Raw genomic sequence first — 16,212 nt, 5'->3', positions numbered from 1 at the left:
ATAGCCGATCACCAAAAGATCATGACCACATCCAGTGCACTAAGAAGCCATGCTGTGATCTCCAGATTCGACCGGATATGATACACTGGACACCAAGAGCAAAGTTCCTGGACAACACCAATAACAAGAGTGAGCTAATCCACCTCCTCTCTTCAACATTCAGAAAACATAACATGACAGTGGAGCAGTGTGACAATGATGCTGACACTTCGATTGTGAGAGAGTCATTGGCCACTGCTACATATGACTCTGTTGACGTTAGTAGCATTTGTGTAGGTAGCCTATTTAATTTTTATAAAGTGCAATTACTTTGGAAACAAAAGTATTCACTCTTGAGTATTCAAACTTGAATAGTTTTATCTGGTTTTGTATAGTGCAACACGCTTTGCATATTTTGTTTTATTTTAAGGTGCGGGCAGAAGATGCAGATGTGCTAGTGATGCTAGTACACCATATTCCAAGTGTGATATGGTTTCTGCAATAGCTGGCCATGGGAAAACAACCTTATTTGACAGGTAATAATAATAATGTATTTTCTTTTCTATTTCACTTTATATTTGAAACAAATGTCAAAGTGCATTTTTTTGCAGGTTCTGTGCAGGGGACATTGATGAACACATGGATATCTTCCTTGACACACAAGCTACTAAGGATGCAGTGATACAGGCTGGTACTACCATCTTCCAGTACATTTACCATGCACCAGGTACTGCTTTGGGTGAAATTCGACACATGTTCTCACGTTAAGGCAGCGGCAGGGCTGATCAAACCAGAAACTCTACCTCCAACAGAGGGTGCAGCTGCACAGCATTATATCCGTGCCTACCTACAAACCCAGGACTGGATCCTTCTGCAGAGTATGTCTCTGAACCCCAGTGACTATGGATGGACATTAGGTGTACATGGCTATGAGCCACTCCCAACACTAGACCCCATGGCTCCTGAGGAGCTACTGCAGTTCACAAGCTGCAACTGTGACAGAGATTGCAGCAACCGGCGGTGCAGCTGCAAGAGGAATGGCGTTAAGTGCATCTCAGCATGTGGAGTCTGTAAAGGAATTTCATGCAAGAATTGTGGTCATGATGTTGGTGAGTCTGGAGAAGACTCAGAGATTGACTTCTGAAGTGATCAGCACTTGTAACTACTTGTAACTACAAATAAAGCTACTTTCGAATTTAAATATAAGAGTGGGCGTGGCCTTTTTTCAACCAAGGAATAATTTTAGTTAAAAATACATGATTGCAATCAACTAAAAACCCTAGTTTGACCCCTCACAAGTTACCCAAGGCCAAACAGAAATTCTTAGATTTTTCGAAAATCGGTATTCGGTACCTCAAGTTTGAGCAGTTGTTACGAAAAAACATACAGGATTTGAACTTCAACTTTTTAATACATCTTACTACACACCTTTACAAACACATTAGTGAAGAAATTGATTGGTAAGGATTTAGTTTGCAGATTTTCATATATTTCCCTTACTATGGCCGTCTAGAGTGATTTTAGACGGATCCAAATGGCCCCGAAAGTATTAAGAGGAAGATAAGCTGATTTGGGCCAGTTAATCTTGAAGCCCGATAATTTACCGAAGTCATCGATTATATTAAGTAACTTTGAGGCTGATTGGGAGGGATCTTCCATGAAAGTTAATAAGTCATCTGCATATAGAGGTATTTTGTGTGGTGTCTCATTGATTATTATATGGGCGATTTCTTCTGATTGTCTAATGAATTGGGCTAATGGTTAGAGGGTGTGGTAGAATTATCGGATCAAACTTGTTATAAAATAAGGGTGGGAAAATATGATGAAGTCTGCATTTTCCCAAGATAGGTCAACAGGCTACTGGACGAAGCTGATAATTGTAAGGCCAGTGCACGACACCTTAGATAGCTGTATTTCCCCCAAATAGTAGTTACATTTGTTAGTGAATACTGCGGTGGGCCTCAGGTCCTCTGAAAGTAACACCATAAGGCACTGGATTTAAATATAGTCAGTGATTCTGGCTTTCCTGAGACAATAGGAGTACCGCCTTCAGGCTGACCTGACTTGCCAGGTAAACAATAAAAACAAAAGGGCTATTGAGTAACTAGTCTCACCCGCTCTATTTTACAGTCAAGCTATAGAAATCTACCGGAGGCCTTTGGCTATTTGAACAATGGGACTGTCACGGACCCTTAAGCCATAGCGTGATTACTTCCCCCAACTGTAGTTGACACATTTCAAGGGGACCATCTGCTCCGATTGCTTCAAAAAGCGACTGGTGGTTGAAATGGCCCCTCCCTTCCTGGCGAAAAGCCAGGCAGCTAGTTTTGGTTTCAAACGTAATTATGATGGTATTAGACCTTTGAACTATACAGGAAAATAACGGTAAAATAGAGACCTTTTAATTCCAATCAGTTTAAGACAACCCCGGCCGTTTTTAGACTTATTAAAGGATAAATTAGATAACAAAAACCTAGTTGGATTAAAGAAAAACGTTGCAAGTAGACTTAAAATACTAACTAGATAATAAAATAACCTTTTACTTGAAATATAGAAAGATAGATTCCCTTGCTCTTGTTAAAAAGAACAAAGAAGGCTAAATACAGTTCTAAACATCTAAAAATACCAGGAAAAGACTTACAGTCATTGTATAAGCCTTGTCACAACTGATCTTTAATCTATTAGTCAGTAAAATGGAATGCAACATGCTTTAAAAACGTTAAAACCGAATAGTACGTTTGTACTTTAAAAATAGTCAAGACTGCCCCTAGAATTCAAAGGTCTCCCTAGTTGGTGACACAAAATGGCAGACTATGCGCCTTAGCCAATCAGAATGAAGAGGTCTTCCCCTCTGACGTAAGACTTTAGCTCATCCCAAAGGGGAGGAGTAAAGGCTTTAAAACTAGCATGTTAGGTAGAGCGAACAGAACACACAGACGGACACGCTTTTTTAACTCACCACCGGAAGCAGGCGGCGAAGCGACTTGAACGAGAAACAGGATCTCTTTGTTTTCCAGGAAGAAGACTCGACCACCATCGGGCCTACATTGACCATTCTTTAATCTACTTTTTGATTAGTCTGATATAAGTGATCGGTGGCATAGTACTTGAGTACACTTATATCATTGCACAATCTATTTTTCCTTGTTATTCACTTTTTGACTCTGCCAATAAAAGCGGGTTTTTACAGTAACTTAATTCTCTGCCTCCTTATTTGATGCTTCCTATTCTCGCCGCCGTTATAACAAGACCGTGCTGGTTTTTTATAAGTAAAAGGGGTTTAACAGACGGACAAGACACAACGCAGGGGAATTATTATAGATCTGGTTTTTAGAGGTAGAACCACCCCCTTTTACTATAAGGGAAAGCGAAAATAGTCCGGGGCTCAGACGACAACCCTGTCTGGAAGATCTAGACACCGGGAAGAGTGTGGAGCATAATAATTTTTTTATAGTCATTATCATTGCTGACGGTGAGGCATAGAGAACCTTAATCATGTGTATAAATTCCTTTCCAAGTCCCAGGGCCTCCAGTACCGTCCAAAGAAATGACCATTCTAGTCTATCGAATGCCTTCATGGCATCTAGACAGAACCGTGGCCGGAGTTGTAGTATTCTTACTGTTGTCAATTACATGTAACAGTCTCCTAAGATTATCTGCGGCTAATCGACCTTGAATAAATCCAGTCTTTACATGAGGCCACCACCCACTTGGAGAAGGCGGAGAACTATGTGAGGATGCTGTTTGTGGACTACAGCTCACCATAGTCCCCGCCAGACTCGACACCAAACTCAGGGAACTAGGAGTCAACCCCAGTCTGTGTGACTGGATCCTGGACTTCCTGTCGGATTGACACCAGGTGGTGAGGATGGGCCCTCACACCTCCGCCCCCCTGACTCTCAACACTGGAACCCCCCAGGGCTGCGTCCTGAGCCCTCTCCTCTACTCACTGTACACCTATGACTGCGTAGCCACGCACAGCTCCAACACAGTAATTAAATTAGCCGATGACACCACAGTGATAGGCCGAATCACCAAGAGTGACGAAACGGCCTACAGGAGAGAGGTTGACAAGAGACAGGAGAACAACCTCTCCCTCAATGTGGAAAAAACTAAAGAGCTGGTCATAGACTACAGGAGAGGGGGAGAGAAGCTGGACCCCATCACCATTGACGGGGCTGCAGTGGAGAGAGTCAGCAGCTTTAAGTTTCTCTGTGTGTCCACATCACCAAAAAACTCACCTGGGACGTCGACACAAATCATGTGGTAAAAAAGGCCCAACAACGCCTCTACCACCTCAGGAGGCTGAAGAAATTCGGCATGACACCCAAGATCCTGAAGGTGTTCTACAGAGGGACAACAGAGAGCGTCCTGATGGGGTGAATTACCGCCTGGAGGGGGAACTGCACCGACCTCAACCTCAGAGCGCTGAGCAGAGTCGTGAGGACAGCTCAAAAGATCTGTGGATGTGAGCTTCCCTCCATCCAGGAAATATATGAGAGCCGGTGCATTAAAAAAGCCCTGAAAATGATCAAGGACCTTAATCACCCCAACCATGGACTGTTCCAGCTGATGCGGTCTGGAAAGTGCTACCGCAGCCATCCCTAATGAACACTGTTAATACACTGTTATCAATGAAAGAAGACATTTTTGCAGCTGTGGTAATACTTCAGTTGGTTCATTATAAAAGACACAAACCTGAAAACAAAAGCACTTAAATGTTAAATAAAAGGACCACAGTAATGAGGCAGGAGGAACATATTTTTGTGCACTATAATGGTAAAATTGTTATTTAAAAAAAGTGCCCCTAAAAAAGATTCTGTGCCCCTAAATTTTTCATTTAGGGGCACCTGTGCCCCTAGTGAAAAAGCTTAGCGTACAGCCCTGAAGGCCATGTTAACGTCTCTCTCGAGAATCCCCCCTGTTCAATAGCATGTTGAATCATCTCGAACAGCAATGGGCCCAACTGGTCCCAGAATGCCAAGTAAAACTCAGGAGGGATCCCATCCCAACCCGGTGCCTTACCTCTCTGCATTTCAGCAATCGTCTCTCTGAGTTCTACAAGAGTGATTGGTCTCCCCAATTCCCCAGCCTCTTCCTCGGAAAATTTCAGTATTTTGAGACCATCAATAAACTTTTCAAATGTTTTATGATCAAAGTTGACCTCTGCGCTAATAGCCTACAGTTGTGAATACAATTCTCTAAAAGTGTCATTAATCTTTTTTGAGTCAGAGGTGACTGTTGTGTCTTGATTGAGTGGATATCCGAAAATGTACCATTTGAGTGTATTTTCATTGCCAATAAGTGGCTTGGCCTGGAGCCATGAAAGTAATAATTTTGCCTCGTCCTTGATGTTGACCAATTCTTAATGTAATGGATCAGACTGGTACCTGGTGCCTGGGGAGAGATAATGGAATCAGTAGTGTGACGTGTGTGTATGTCTGTCTGTCTATCCAGAGCTAATCTCAGCAACTACGAGGCTGTGGTGGATGAAACTTGCCACATAGGTTGCCTGCAGGCCAGGACGTTTCTTTTTATTATTGAAAATGTACATAACTCCTACTCTGCAAGTCCAATTTACACTAAACTTGGTACAGATATGAGATATCCATCTACCCTCACTCTAAAAATTTGCCCCAAGGACCCATAAAGTCTGCCATATTGGATTTTACACCATTTAGAATTTTTGGAAAAACACATTTTTAACCTCTCCACCATAGGTCCAATTGTTACCACATTTTCTGTGGATCATTACTGGAATACGCTTATCAAAGGTTGTATAAGGGTTGTTGATATCTAATTGCATTTTGAAGGATATTGACCAATTAACTTCAAAGGGGCGTGGCTCAGCACATTTGGTCAATCATCATAGAACTTGCAGTCCACAATACATAAGTATCTGAAACATACCCTGAAAGTGCTATTCAAATCGACCACTAGGGGGGCGCTACAAATAAAATAAATGTATGTAGCATAACAAAAATATAATCAAAATAGTTTTGTCTAACCCTTACAAATAGTGTAATAGTGCGTAATAATATAATAGTGTACTCGTGTGCAGGGGCGTCCATTTGGTATGGCAAGGTATGGCACTCGCCATACCTTGGCAAATAAAAATGTAAAAAAAAAAAAATTACAATTTTTTATGTTGATTTAGAATTTGAATGTCAACATTATGAACGAAGCTTCGAACTATTCGGTACAGCCCTAGCATGTTTTGATATTGTCAATTATCTCACTTTTACTAGGTGACTTTTGCTGTGACTAACTGAAATATGCCCCAAAAAAAAGGAAAATGGACATAGGGACATTTTTTATCAAAGGGCAGCAGAGACAAGTGATACAGGGACACAGGTAAGGTCTGGCTTAGTGATTATAATAGTGCAGTTCAGCATTCAGTAACCCATACTTTTTGTGAATGTGTTTTTGATACAACATTCTGTTGAACACACACCTCAAAACCGTACCTAAGGAAAATTGGCTCAATTGCAAGAAAAGTAATAGACAGTTATGATATTACATTCTGCATAATTCGTAGGCAAAATATTGTGGTTCCCTGCTTTAGTCTGTTGATACATTTCTATACTAAAAATGCTTGTGTAGTCCTGTGTCATACCTAAATGTCATATAACTGAATTGTATAGAAACAACTCACCAAAAGTGACTATTGCACAACTGATTTGACCCCCCCCCCCATCCTCGCCATACCTTGCCTTTTAGTGAAAGGACGCCACTGCTCATGTGTAATTGTGTGTGATAGTATAATAGTGTCATAGTGTAATAGTGTACTAGTGTTCTGGTGCAATAGTGTGTATTAGTGTAGTGTAGCAGGAATACTGCAGGCAGGTCTGCTTTCATTGGTCTATGTTTGCCTCACCCCCTACTCTTAACCCCTTACCAGTCCTGCAAATTCTGCATAAAACACCTCCAACACATGCTAAGAAGTGCTAAGGTGTGCGGATATCCACAGCTTCTCAAATGAGATTACTGAAGTATTTTACAACGTCTGCGTTTTCCTGAACGCTACATGATGATCAGTAGCAATTAATGCCACTCATATTATTAGACAACTGGGACCTACAGCCCAGATTAGTGGATACACTGCATACAATCTCTGGAGGATAGAATTGCACAGTCATGCCCTGCAGAGAGAGAGAGAGAGAGAGAGAGAGAGAGAGAGAGAGAGAGAGAGAGAGAGAGAGAGAGAGAGAGACAAAGGGGAAAAAGCCCAGTCAAGGAGGGAGGGTCCGTGTCAGGGCTAGGGAGTGGCCTATCGTGTGCCTAGAGACTGATGGATGGAAGAAGGAAGGGTTCTGGTGGGGTGGGTGGAGGAGAGAGGAGGGAGGGGTGGGGGGAAAGAGGGGTGGGGAGAGGAAGGCGCAAGGCAGATGGGATGTCCAGCTTGGGTATATAAACCCCTGGAGCGCTCCAGTTAGGCGTTGTGTTGCATCGCTCCATACTGGCATCCAGCTGCTCTGCGACCTCTGAAGACTACAAGGGACAAGAGACGAAGAGAGGAAGAAGAAGAAGTAAACAGACAGAGAAAGAAGAAGAAGAAGAAGAAGAGTCACCATGAGCCATCCTTCAGCCCGCGCCTCCGCCTCCACCTCGTACCGCCGCACCTTCGGGAGCCCCGGCGGCGTCTCCATGTCCTCCTACTCCCCTGTCTCCTCCCGCATGCCCCACTCCTCCGGGGGCCGGTACTCCATGCGCTCCATGTCCCCCTCGGTGCCCATGCGCGCCACCAACTACCACCAGCAGCACCGGTCCCGGTCCAGCACCCAGCCCCCGCGCCTCAGCTACGAGAAGGTGGACTTCACCCTGGCCGACGCCGTCAACGCCGAGTTCCTGACCACCCGGAGCAACGAGAAGGCCGAGCTGCAGGACCTCAACGACCGCTTCGCAAGCTTCATCGATAAGGTGCGCTACCTGGAGACGCAGAACAGCGGGCTCCAGCAGGAGCTCAGCCAGTTCAAAGGTCAGGAGCAGCAGGGAAAGTCCAACCGGGCCACCGTCCTGTTCCAGGACGAGCTGAGGGAGCTGCGGCGCCAGCTGGACACCGTGGGCAAGGAGAGGGACCACTACCAGCTGGAGAGGGACAACCTGGCCGAGGACGTGAACACGCTCAAGCAGAGGTGGGTTGGGTGGATGGATGGATGGATGGAGGGATGGGTGGATGGATGGGTGGAGGGATAGATGGATGGATGGGTGGAGGGATGGAGGGAGGGATGGAGGGATGGGTGGATGGGTGGAGGGATGGATGGATGGATGGGTGGAGGGATGGATGGATGAATGGATGGGTGGATGGGTGGGTAGGTGGATGGGTGGAGGGATGGAGGGAGAGATGGAAGGATGGGTGGATGGGTGGAGGGATGGAGGGATGGGTGGGCGGATGGGTAGGCAGACAGATAGATGGATACTTTGTTACTTTGTTGATTTCTGAATGGAAACCTGGTAGCAATCACGAGAAATGCCATAAAAGATAATCATGTGCAGATACTGGGAAAAGTACAAGGTTGATATTAAGTATTAAATCCTGTAAATATAATCCTGTAAGTATATGAGCAGGTTGGCACCTTAGATGGTCGCCTCTGCCGTCTGTGTGAGTGAATGTGTGAGTGAATGGGTGAACGTGAGGAACAAAGATTGTAAAGCGCTTTGGATAAAAACTGCTATATAAATGCGGACCATTGTCCATTCAATGTGTAACTCATACACAAAAAAGAGGGTTGAAGTATTCATTTGAAAGAGAAGTTAAGACGGGAGTGAGGAATACAAGTAAAATTTGTAAACTCAGGGAGGGAATAGAAGATTTGGGGACTTGTGAGTGACTGGAGGAACTGGAGGGGTGTAGGAGGGGGAGGAACTAAAAGTCTTTGGTTACAAAAGTTGGGGCCTGGTGATGAAAGTTTGAGGAGGGGGGGGGGGGACATGGGTGTGCTTCAAAATGCTCCCATTTCCACCTGTATCAATCTGATACTACTACTCACTATAATATCGCTGCTGTCGGGACAAAACCTCATAACTCCAAAAACCCAACTTTTCAGCAGATGAAAAAAACTAACACAGATTTGAGGGTGAATAGAGTTAGGAGGTTTAGACAGATGATCGGTTTAATGCTTTCCCATTGTTTAAACTTTGTAAAACCCACACACACATATGGAGGATGATCTACGGAGTTGATTTATATAATAATAAAAAAATTCAAAAAATGGAGTTATGAGGTTTTGTCCCGACAGCAGCGATATGTACAATGAATTTCAATCATAAATATTTATATAGGCTTAAAATCAATTTTTTTGGAAAAGTTGGTAGAATTAGTTTCAGCGGGTTTACCCTTCAGCTGCAACACATCTTGCCCTGCAGGTTCGACGTTGGCCCGTGACCAGTGTCAGTGTTATCCCATAAAATACAGGAGACGACGGGTGTAGCCGGCGTAGGTGACCCTTTCTGCTGGTGCTTAGCCAGATCTGGGGAGGGGGGGGGGAGCAGCCCCTCCCTGTGCGACCTCTTTAGATCTGAGGTGGAATGTAATGTATGTATCGAGTGTTTTTCAAATCAGGGACCCACATTCTTTTATTCTTATTGTGGGGCTCATTTAAACATATCACAAACATATGAATTCAAACTCAAAAATATCACTGATGTTGCCCTCATTTACAGCAATGTTGAGTTGAGTGAAAGACAACTGGTATTACTTCTGTTGTCATAATGGGGTCCCACCAGAAGAACCCATAGTTTACAGGATGTGTAAATGTTTTAGCTAATTGCATGGATTTATTCCACTCTGTAATCTCTGTCTGTCTGTGTGTCTCTCTCTCTCTCTCTCTCTCTTTTCTTTTCTCTCTCTCTTTCTTTCTCTCTCTCTTTTCTCTCTTTCTTTCTCTCTCTCTCATCAAAGGTTGGATGAAGAGAACCAGAAGAAGTCAGAAGCCGAGAGCAACCTGATTCTCTTCCGCAAGGTAAACAGTCACAGCCCAGACGAGGCAGAGTCTCTACAGACACAGAGTCTACAATCTCATCGTACGGCACGATAATCGAATTGTAATGTTGCATTGGCTCAGATATCGCATCAAACTCAAGACAGCTTTGTTTCCTCTCATTACAGTTATGTAACAGTGACACACGGTGGTGACTGATGGTATGACAGGACACACACAGCCAGTTTGACAGGCATGGATTTAGGGGGGGGGGGGGGGGGGGGGTTGCATGGGACATGCCCTCCTCAATATTGAGAAGAGGTACATTTGTCCCCTTAAAAAAAAATACAGCTAATATGAAAGACAACCCCCTCCCCAAAAGAGGTAAAAGATGAGGGGGTCAAAACATCTATTTATCCTTCTTACCTGTAACTATATATTAACCAACTATTTCAGACACCCCTACAGGACCATACCATCTCACCTTGCAAACATGCCTCTCATAAAAGTACACCAGAATGCAGGAAATTAAGCGTTTGATGCAAAACGTGTCCAGGTGGAGGACGACCAGACAACCCCCCCATGTTGAAACCAAACCTATGCCCTTGGTTCAGTCTACTCTCTAACCCCATCTCTAAAGAACCCCCCCGCCCCCACACACTAAATCTTCATAATCACAACTTTACTTGTTATTACAGTGTATCAAAGTGTTGTTTTTGTTGACGTAAAAGTAACCACGATTCTAAACAGTGAGGACTTCTGAGAGATCATCGGATGAGATTGTGAGAGAAGGGGAGATAATCTCACCTCATCCCTTCCTGTAGGATGTGGACGATGCCACTCTCTCTCGCCTGGAGCTGGAGAGGAAGATCGAGTCTCTGATGGACGAGATTGAGTTCCTGAAGAAGCTCCACGATGAGGTTAGTGCTGCTTCCCTCCCGTCAGCGCCAGGCCTCCGGAGATAACAGCCGGTGTCAGGAAGGTGCCTGGAATCACTTGTCACTTATATGTACTTCTGCCTTCATCAGAACCCAAATGGCTCATTCTTAATTTTGATTGTATTTTTTATAGAAAACAATTAATTTATTTAACCAGGCAGGTCAATTAAGAACAGATTCTTATTTACAATGACAAACGGGCCTCTCGGAGAGTAACAGGGGGGAAATAAAATAAAATAGAAAAGAGACAGACGATACTGTACATACATCACAGAGGTAAGGGGAACAATTAAAACACACATCAAACAAACAACCAGATACAATTACAAGGTGTGTATTACATGAAGCAGAACAGTCAAATTACAGTTAAAATGTATAGTAATTACATTATAGTCATTACTATAAATATGATACCTGGCAAGCATAGGTATTAAATGTTTGGTGCTTCCAGTTGTCAAGTCAAGTTAAGAGTTCAAGTTTCTTTGGAATTTGGTTTGAAATGACATTAGTGGGAATGAACGCAGACACAATAGCATTGCAGCATTGGCAAGTCATCACGTGTTTGTGTGCGTGTGTGTGTGCGTGATCAGGAGATCCAGGATGTGCAAGTGAGTGTCCAGACCCAGCAGCTGAAGGTGGAGATGGACCAGAGCGCCAGGCCCGACCTGACCTCTGCTCTGAGGGACATCAGGTCTCAGTATGAGAGCATCGCCTCCAAGAACATGATCGAATCCGAAGACTGGTACAAGTCCAAGGTATTGAGACACACGGGACAGCCAGATGAGACACACAGACATATTATTATGAGACCGGGTCCAGCACTTTGCAGCCTCATGGCTCCCTCTGTAATTTTTCAGATTTTTTGATTTTTAGACAGATTATGAAAGTATATAATGTAAGCTTTGAAAATATTTGCTTATTTGAATCTTTGAAAGTGACAGAGCAGAGAAACGCTGAGAAAAGACTATGTAAAATTTGTCTGCATTTTCAACACCTTGGCAGTTAGGTACTAGATGTGAACAATTAGCTCTTAAATCCATCCCTAACCACTCCCCTAACCACTCCCGCAACCACTCCCCTAACCACACCCCTAACCACTCCCCTAACCACTCCCCCAACCACTCCCCATAACCACACCCCCAACCACTCCCCTAACCACCCCCCTACTGAATTAGTTGTCATCTGTCAGTGACTCAACTGTACATAGCTGTTATACAAGCTGACCTACAAGCTACTAGTCCCTAAGGGACACGAAAAGGTGACCTAGAACCTTGCAGTTCTTAAGCCAATAGAGATATTGAGAAAGAAATGTATAAAGCAAAAGAGAAGGGAATAAAATTAGTAGAGGAAGTTAGACAAAAAACAGTATTTATGTACAATGTATGCAAGGAGGCTGCATATTATGCATAAATTATCAGTGAATCAACTTGCCTTTGTGCGCCCGTTCCTCTTGCAGTTTGCCGATTTGACCGACTCTGCGAAGCGCAACACCGACTCCCTGAGGCAGGCCAAGCAGGACTCCAACGAGTCCCGGAGGCAGATCCAGTCCCTCAGCTGTGAGGTGGACGCCCTAAAGAACACGGTGAGAATTATTACTAGGGAAATTATCGGTATTGGTAAAAAAAAACATTTTTTTTTTACATTTATTTAACCTTTATTTACCCAGGCAAGCAAGTAGGAACAAACAAATTCTTATTTTATTTATTGTGAAAAGCTGGCAGCAGACCATGCACACGGTCCTGGAGCCTGATGGCGTGTGTGTTTTTCTGAATGTGTGTGTGTGTGTGTGTGTGTGTGTGTGTGTGTGTGTGTGTGTGTGTGTGTGTGTGTGTGTGTGTGTGTGTGTGTGTGTGTGTGTGTGTGTGTGTGTGTGTGTGTGTGTGTGTGTGTGTGTGTGTGTGTGTGTGTCTCAGAATGAGGCTCTGATGAGGCAGATGCGCGAGATGGAGGACCAGTTTGGCGTCGAATGCGGCAACTACCAGGACAGCGTGACCCGCCTGGAGGACGAGATCCACCACCTGAAGGACGAGATGGCCCGCCACCTGAGGGAGTACCAGGACCTCCTGAACGTCAAGATGGCTCTGGACATCGAGATCGCCACCTACCGCAAGCTGCTGGAGGGGGAGGAGAGCAGGTGTGGAGGAGGAGAATGAACGCGTTGACACCCTTATGATTCTGTTTTTAATTCATTCTTTAGGAGGCCAGTTGTAAAGTAAATCCGAATCACTTGTGAGTAATGTGATAGTACTCAACGTCTTTACATATATCAACACAACAGTCCAATGTGTTGCGCCTAGGGATGTAACTATTCAACCCCACAACTATTCGATTAGATTACGATTATTCAGGCAACGATTCAATACATCATGAAATCTCTTAATTTGACCACGATTCGATTTTGATTCGATTAATTTTCGATACATTTTCTACCAGTTAATTCCCCCAAAAATGTTGAATACACAAATGTGGCTGGGGGAACTGATTCACTCAGCATGAATGGACTATAGGTCAATAAAAACAACACACACACAAAAACAAACATACATTTTTTTTTATTTCGATTATAAATCGATTCTAACATATTCAAATCGATATTTCTAACACATTAGAATCGATGCATCGTTACACCCCTAGTTGCGCCTCTCCGTCAGAGAGGGCCAACCAGCCTTCGTTCTCATAAAGGACACAGTGATGAGTGTCGTCTCTCATTAGTGGTGAATCTGAGGGCAGAGTGATGGACAGAGTCCAGGGATTTAAGGGTTGAGGCCGCAGCATGTCTGTAGATTACATCACCATAGTCCAAGACTGATGACAAAGACTGATAGAAACGTATCAAAATTCAGGCGTGACTAACGATTCCCAGTGGGTAAAGGAACACGGCAACATTTTGGGAAATTAGCTTACCGTCTTGTCTTCTCCAGAGAGAGACAAGAAGATAGATACCAGTACCCTCTCTGTGTGTTCAGTAGAAAGCTATCTGGCCACACGTTAGCCTAGCTTAGCACAATGAATGGAAGCGGACATGGCCGGTTAGCCTTCGGGAGGGGTGTTAGTTGGACAATGCCTAGGCTAACCGGCCATGTCCGCTTCCATGTCTGCTTCCTTTTAATGAACACTCATAAATACTAACACTTAATTGCTATATTGTGTTCCTTTAGGATCACTATGCCCATGATGAATGATGGAGGTCACCACAGGGGTAAGATATATCTTTTTGTTTTCCCTGTATCACATGAAATAGAAAGTTAGCAATTAATTAAAGGGTTCCCTTTTGGTACGTGCATTTACATGCACACAGCATTTTAGATGATGATGATCATATTCTGGTTAAGGTCATGAACCTGGATAAATGACGAAAAGAATATTCAGAATATTGGAAACAAAACATGTAATTGAGGAGTTTGACTTGGAAAATAAGATTTTTCTATCTTTCTCAACCGATTTAGTTTTCTCCTATGTGTACAGACCTTACCAACGTAAACTCACACTTAAATCATTGACATTGATTCATTGATATACATTTGGAGGTGATAGCAGGTTCAAATCCCATGTTTTGAATTTTCGGTAGTGGGGCTACCCTTTTGTTTGCATTTAAATGACAGATTGTGCCTTTAATGAATGGGAACCACTCTGACACACAGAAAGACAGCTATGACAGCCCAGATACCACTGAACCCACCTGGAGCATGCCGTAATATTTAGGCTCCTCAGAATTGGGATCTGAGACTATCTGTTTAAAAAAGGGATATGCAATTATATTCACAGACCTAAAGATTTAACCATGTCCTGAATTACAGGGGGGGGGGGGGATATTAATGTGCATGTAAATGCACTACATTTTATACAATATCCTAGTATTGGCAATATGACTGGTGATTCAGTATTAAAAAACTGAATCGTCAAAAAGTGAGTTAGCCATTCAGAAATGAGCATTTGAATGTAGCAACGTGGCTTAATTTGGACTTTTTCTCTCCATCACAGACTATGAACAGCACCCAGAATCCCATGGCAAGAAGAATGTAGTGATTAAGACCATCGAGACTCGTGATGGAGAGGTAAAGTGTGGTAGTGAAAGGGTTAACCCTCCATAGTGTGGTAGTGAAAGGGTTAACCCTCCGTAGTGTGGTAGTGAAAAGGTTAACCTTCTGAAGTGTGGTAGTGAAAGGGTTAACCCTCCATAGTGTGGTAGTGAACGTGTTAACCCTCTGTAGTGTGGTACTGAACGGGTTAACCCTCTGTAGTGTGGTAGTAAAAGGGTTAACCCTCTGTAGTGTGGTAGTGAAAGGGTTGACCCCCTGTAGTGTGGTAGTGAAAGGGTTAAGAAAGCGAAAATCATTCTAAATGATTAGGAACTGAAAATGCCTTGAAAGAGTTTGGACCAGACTGACCGACTGATTGACCGACTGTTTTTTCTCCTCCTCCACCAGGTGGTCAAGGAGTCCAGGAAGGAGAAGGAAAGGGACTCAAGCCACCATGATAGGAGCGACAAGAAGGGAAACCAAGACGATAGGGATGACAGGGACGACAGGGATGATTAGGATGATGGTTAAACACACGTTGCTTGTTCCAGGTGCAGATGTTAGTGTTCAACGATAGTAAAATTTTAAAAAGATGAAAATATGAAGAAAAAAAACTAAAAAAAGCAAGCTCATACGAAACACGTTAAAAACTAAGCCTATACGTATTCCTCATTTGTCACTTGCCATCCTACACTTTACAAGGTTATCTGTGCGAAACAGAGAGTCTGTCAATATAGATGCAATGTTAAAAGAATAACACTCTGTGTCACCTTGGTGCTACTTAGGACAACTACTTCGTCTTGATAGAGAGAGTACACACACAGGTTCCTTTCACCTCAGTGCTACTTATTAAAGACCAATTAATTCATGCTGACAGAACGAGTAAACACAGGTTTGTGTCACCTCTGGGGCTAACCAAAAAACCCTTTATGGATACACCACTTGAGGCCTTTATTTACAGTGCAATTCCTTCGAATACTTTTGAGGACCAGACTTTTTGTAGCGTTAAAATGAAATACAGCCTAAGCAAAGGGGTTAAGGACGAGTCAAAGGGAGTTTTAGCGATCAATATGCAGAACGAGGGTTATTTTTGTATTTTTGTTTCCAGAGTAGCCCTACAACATAGTACATACAACATAGTATACTATGTATACGTGAGTGGACAGCCTGGACGCCAGAGTAGGACTCAGTAGAGACTCGAGTCTTTGTTTTGAGTGGCTTTGTCGTTCTACCAGTGTAAGGGCGATGACACGTGGGCAACGGAGATGGGTGTAACAACCCTTTCACTAGCACATGACAGAAGGTTAACCCTTTCACTACCACACTACAGACCATCTGTAGTGTGGTAGTGAAAGG

General features: G+C 43.5%; 1 protein-coding gene across 1 annotated transcript; it reads left to right on the top strand.

Moving 5' to 3' along the window:
• Positions 1-7,444: 7,444 nt before the first annotated feature.
• Positions 7,445-15,382, top strand: LOC311229516 (plasticin-like). The gene is made up of 9 exons (XM_084315593.1): positions 7,445-8,114; positions 9,881-9,941; positions 10,724-10,819; positions 11,428-11,592; positions 12,294-12,419; positions 12,751-12,971; positions 13,996-14,036; positions 14,819-14,892; positions 15,265-15,382. Exons 1-9 carry the CDS (start codon positions 7,552-7,554, stop codon positions 15,373-15,375), a joined length of 1,458 nt encoding a protein of 485 aa, XP_084171719.1. The 5' UTR covers positions 7,445-7,551; the 3' UTR covers positions 15,376-15,382.
• Positions 15,383-16,212: the final 830 nt, after the last annotated feature.

This window comes from Notolepis coatsorum (assembly GCF_963971535.1).
Source record: "Notolepis coatsorum genome assembly, chromosome: 6".
NCBI classification, from domain to species: domain Eukaryota; kingdom Metazoa; phylum Chordata; class Actinopteri; order Aulopiformes; family Paralepididae; genus Notolepis; species Notolepis coatsorum.
Note: the sequence above shows the minus strand (reverse complement) of the source record. Positions and strands in the feature narration are given on the sequence as shown.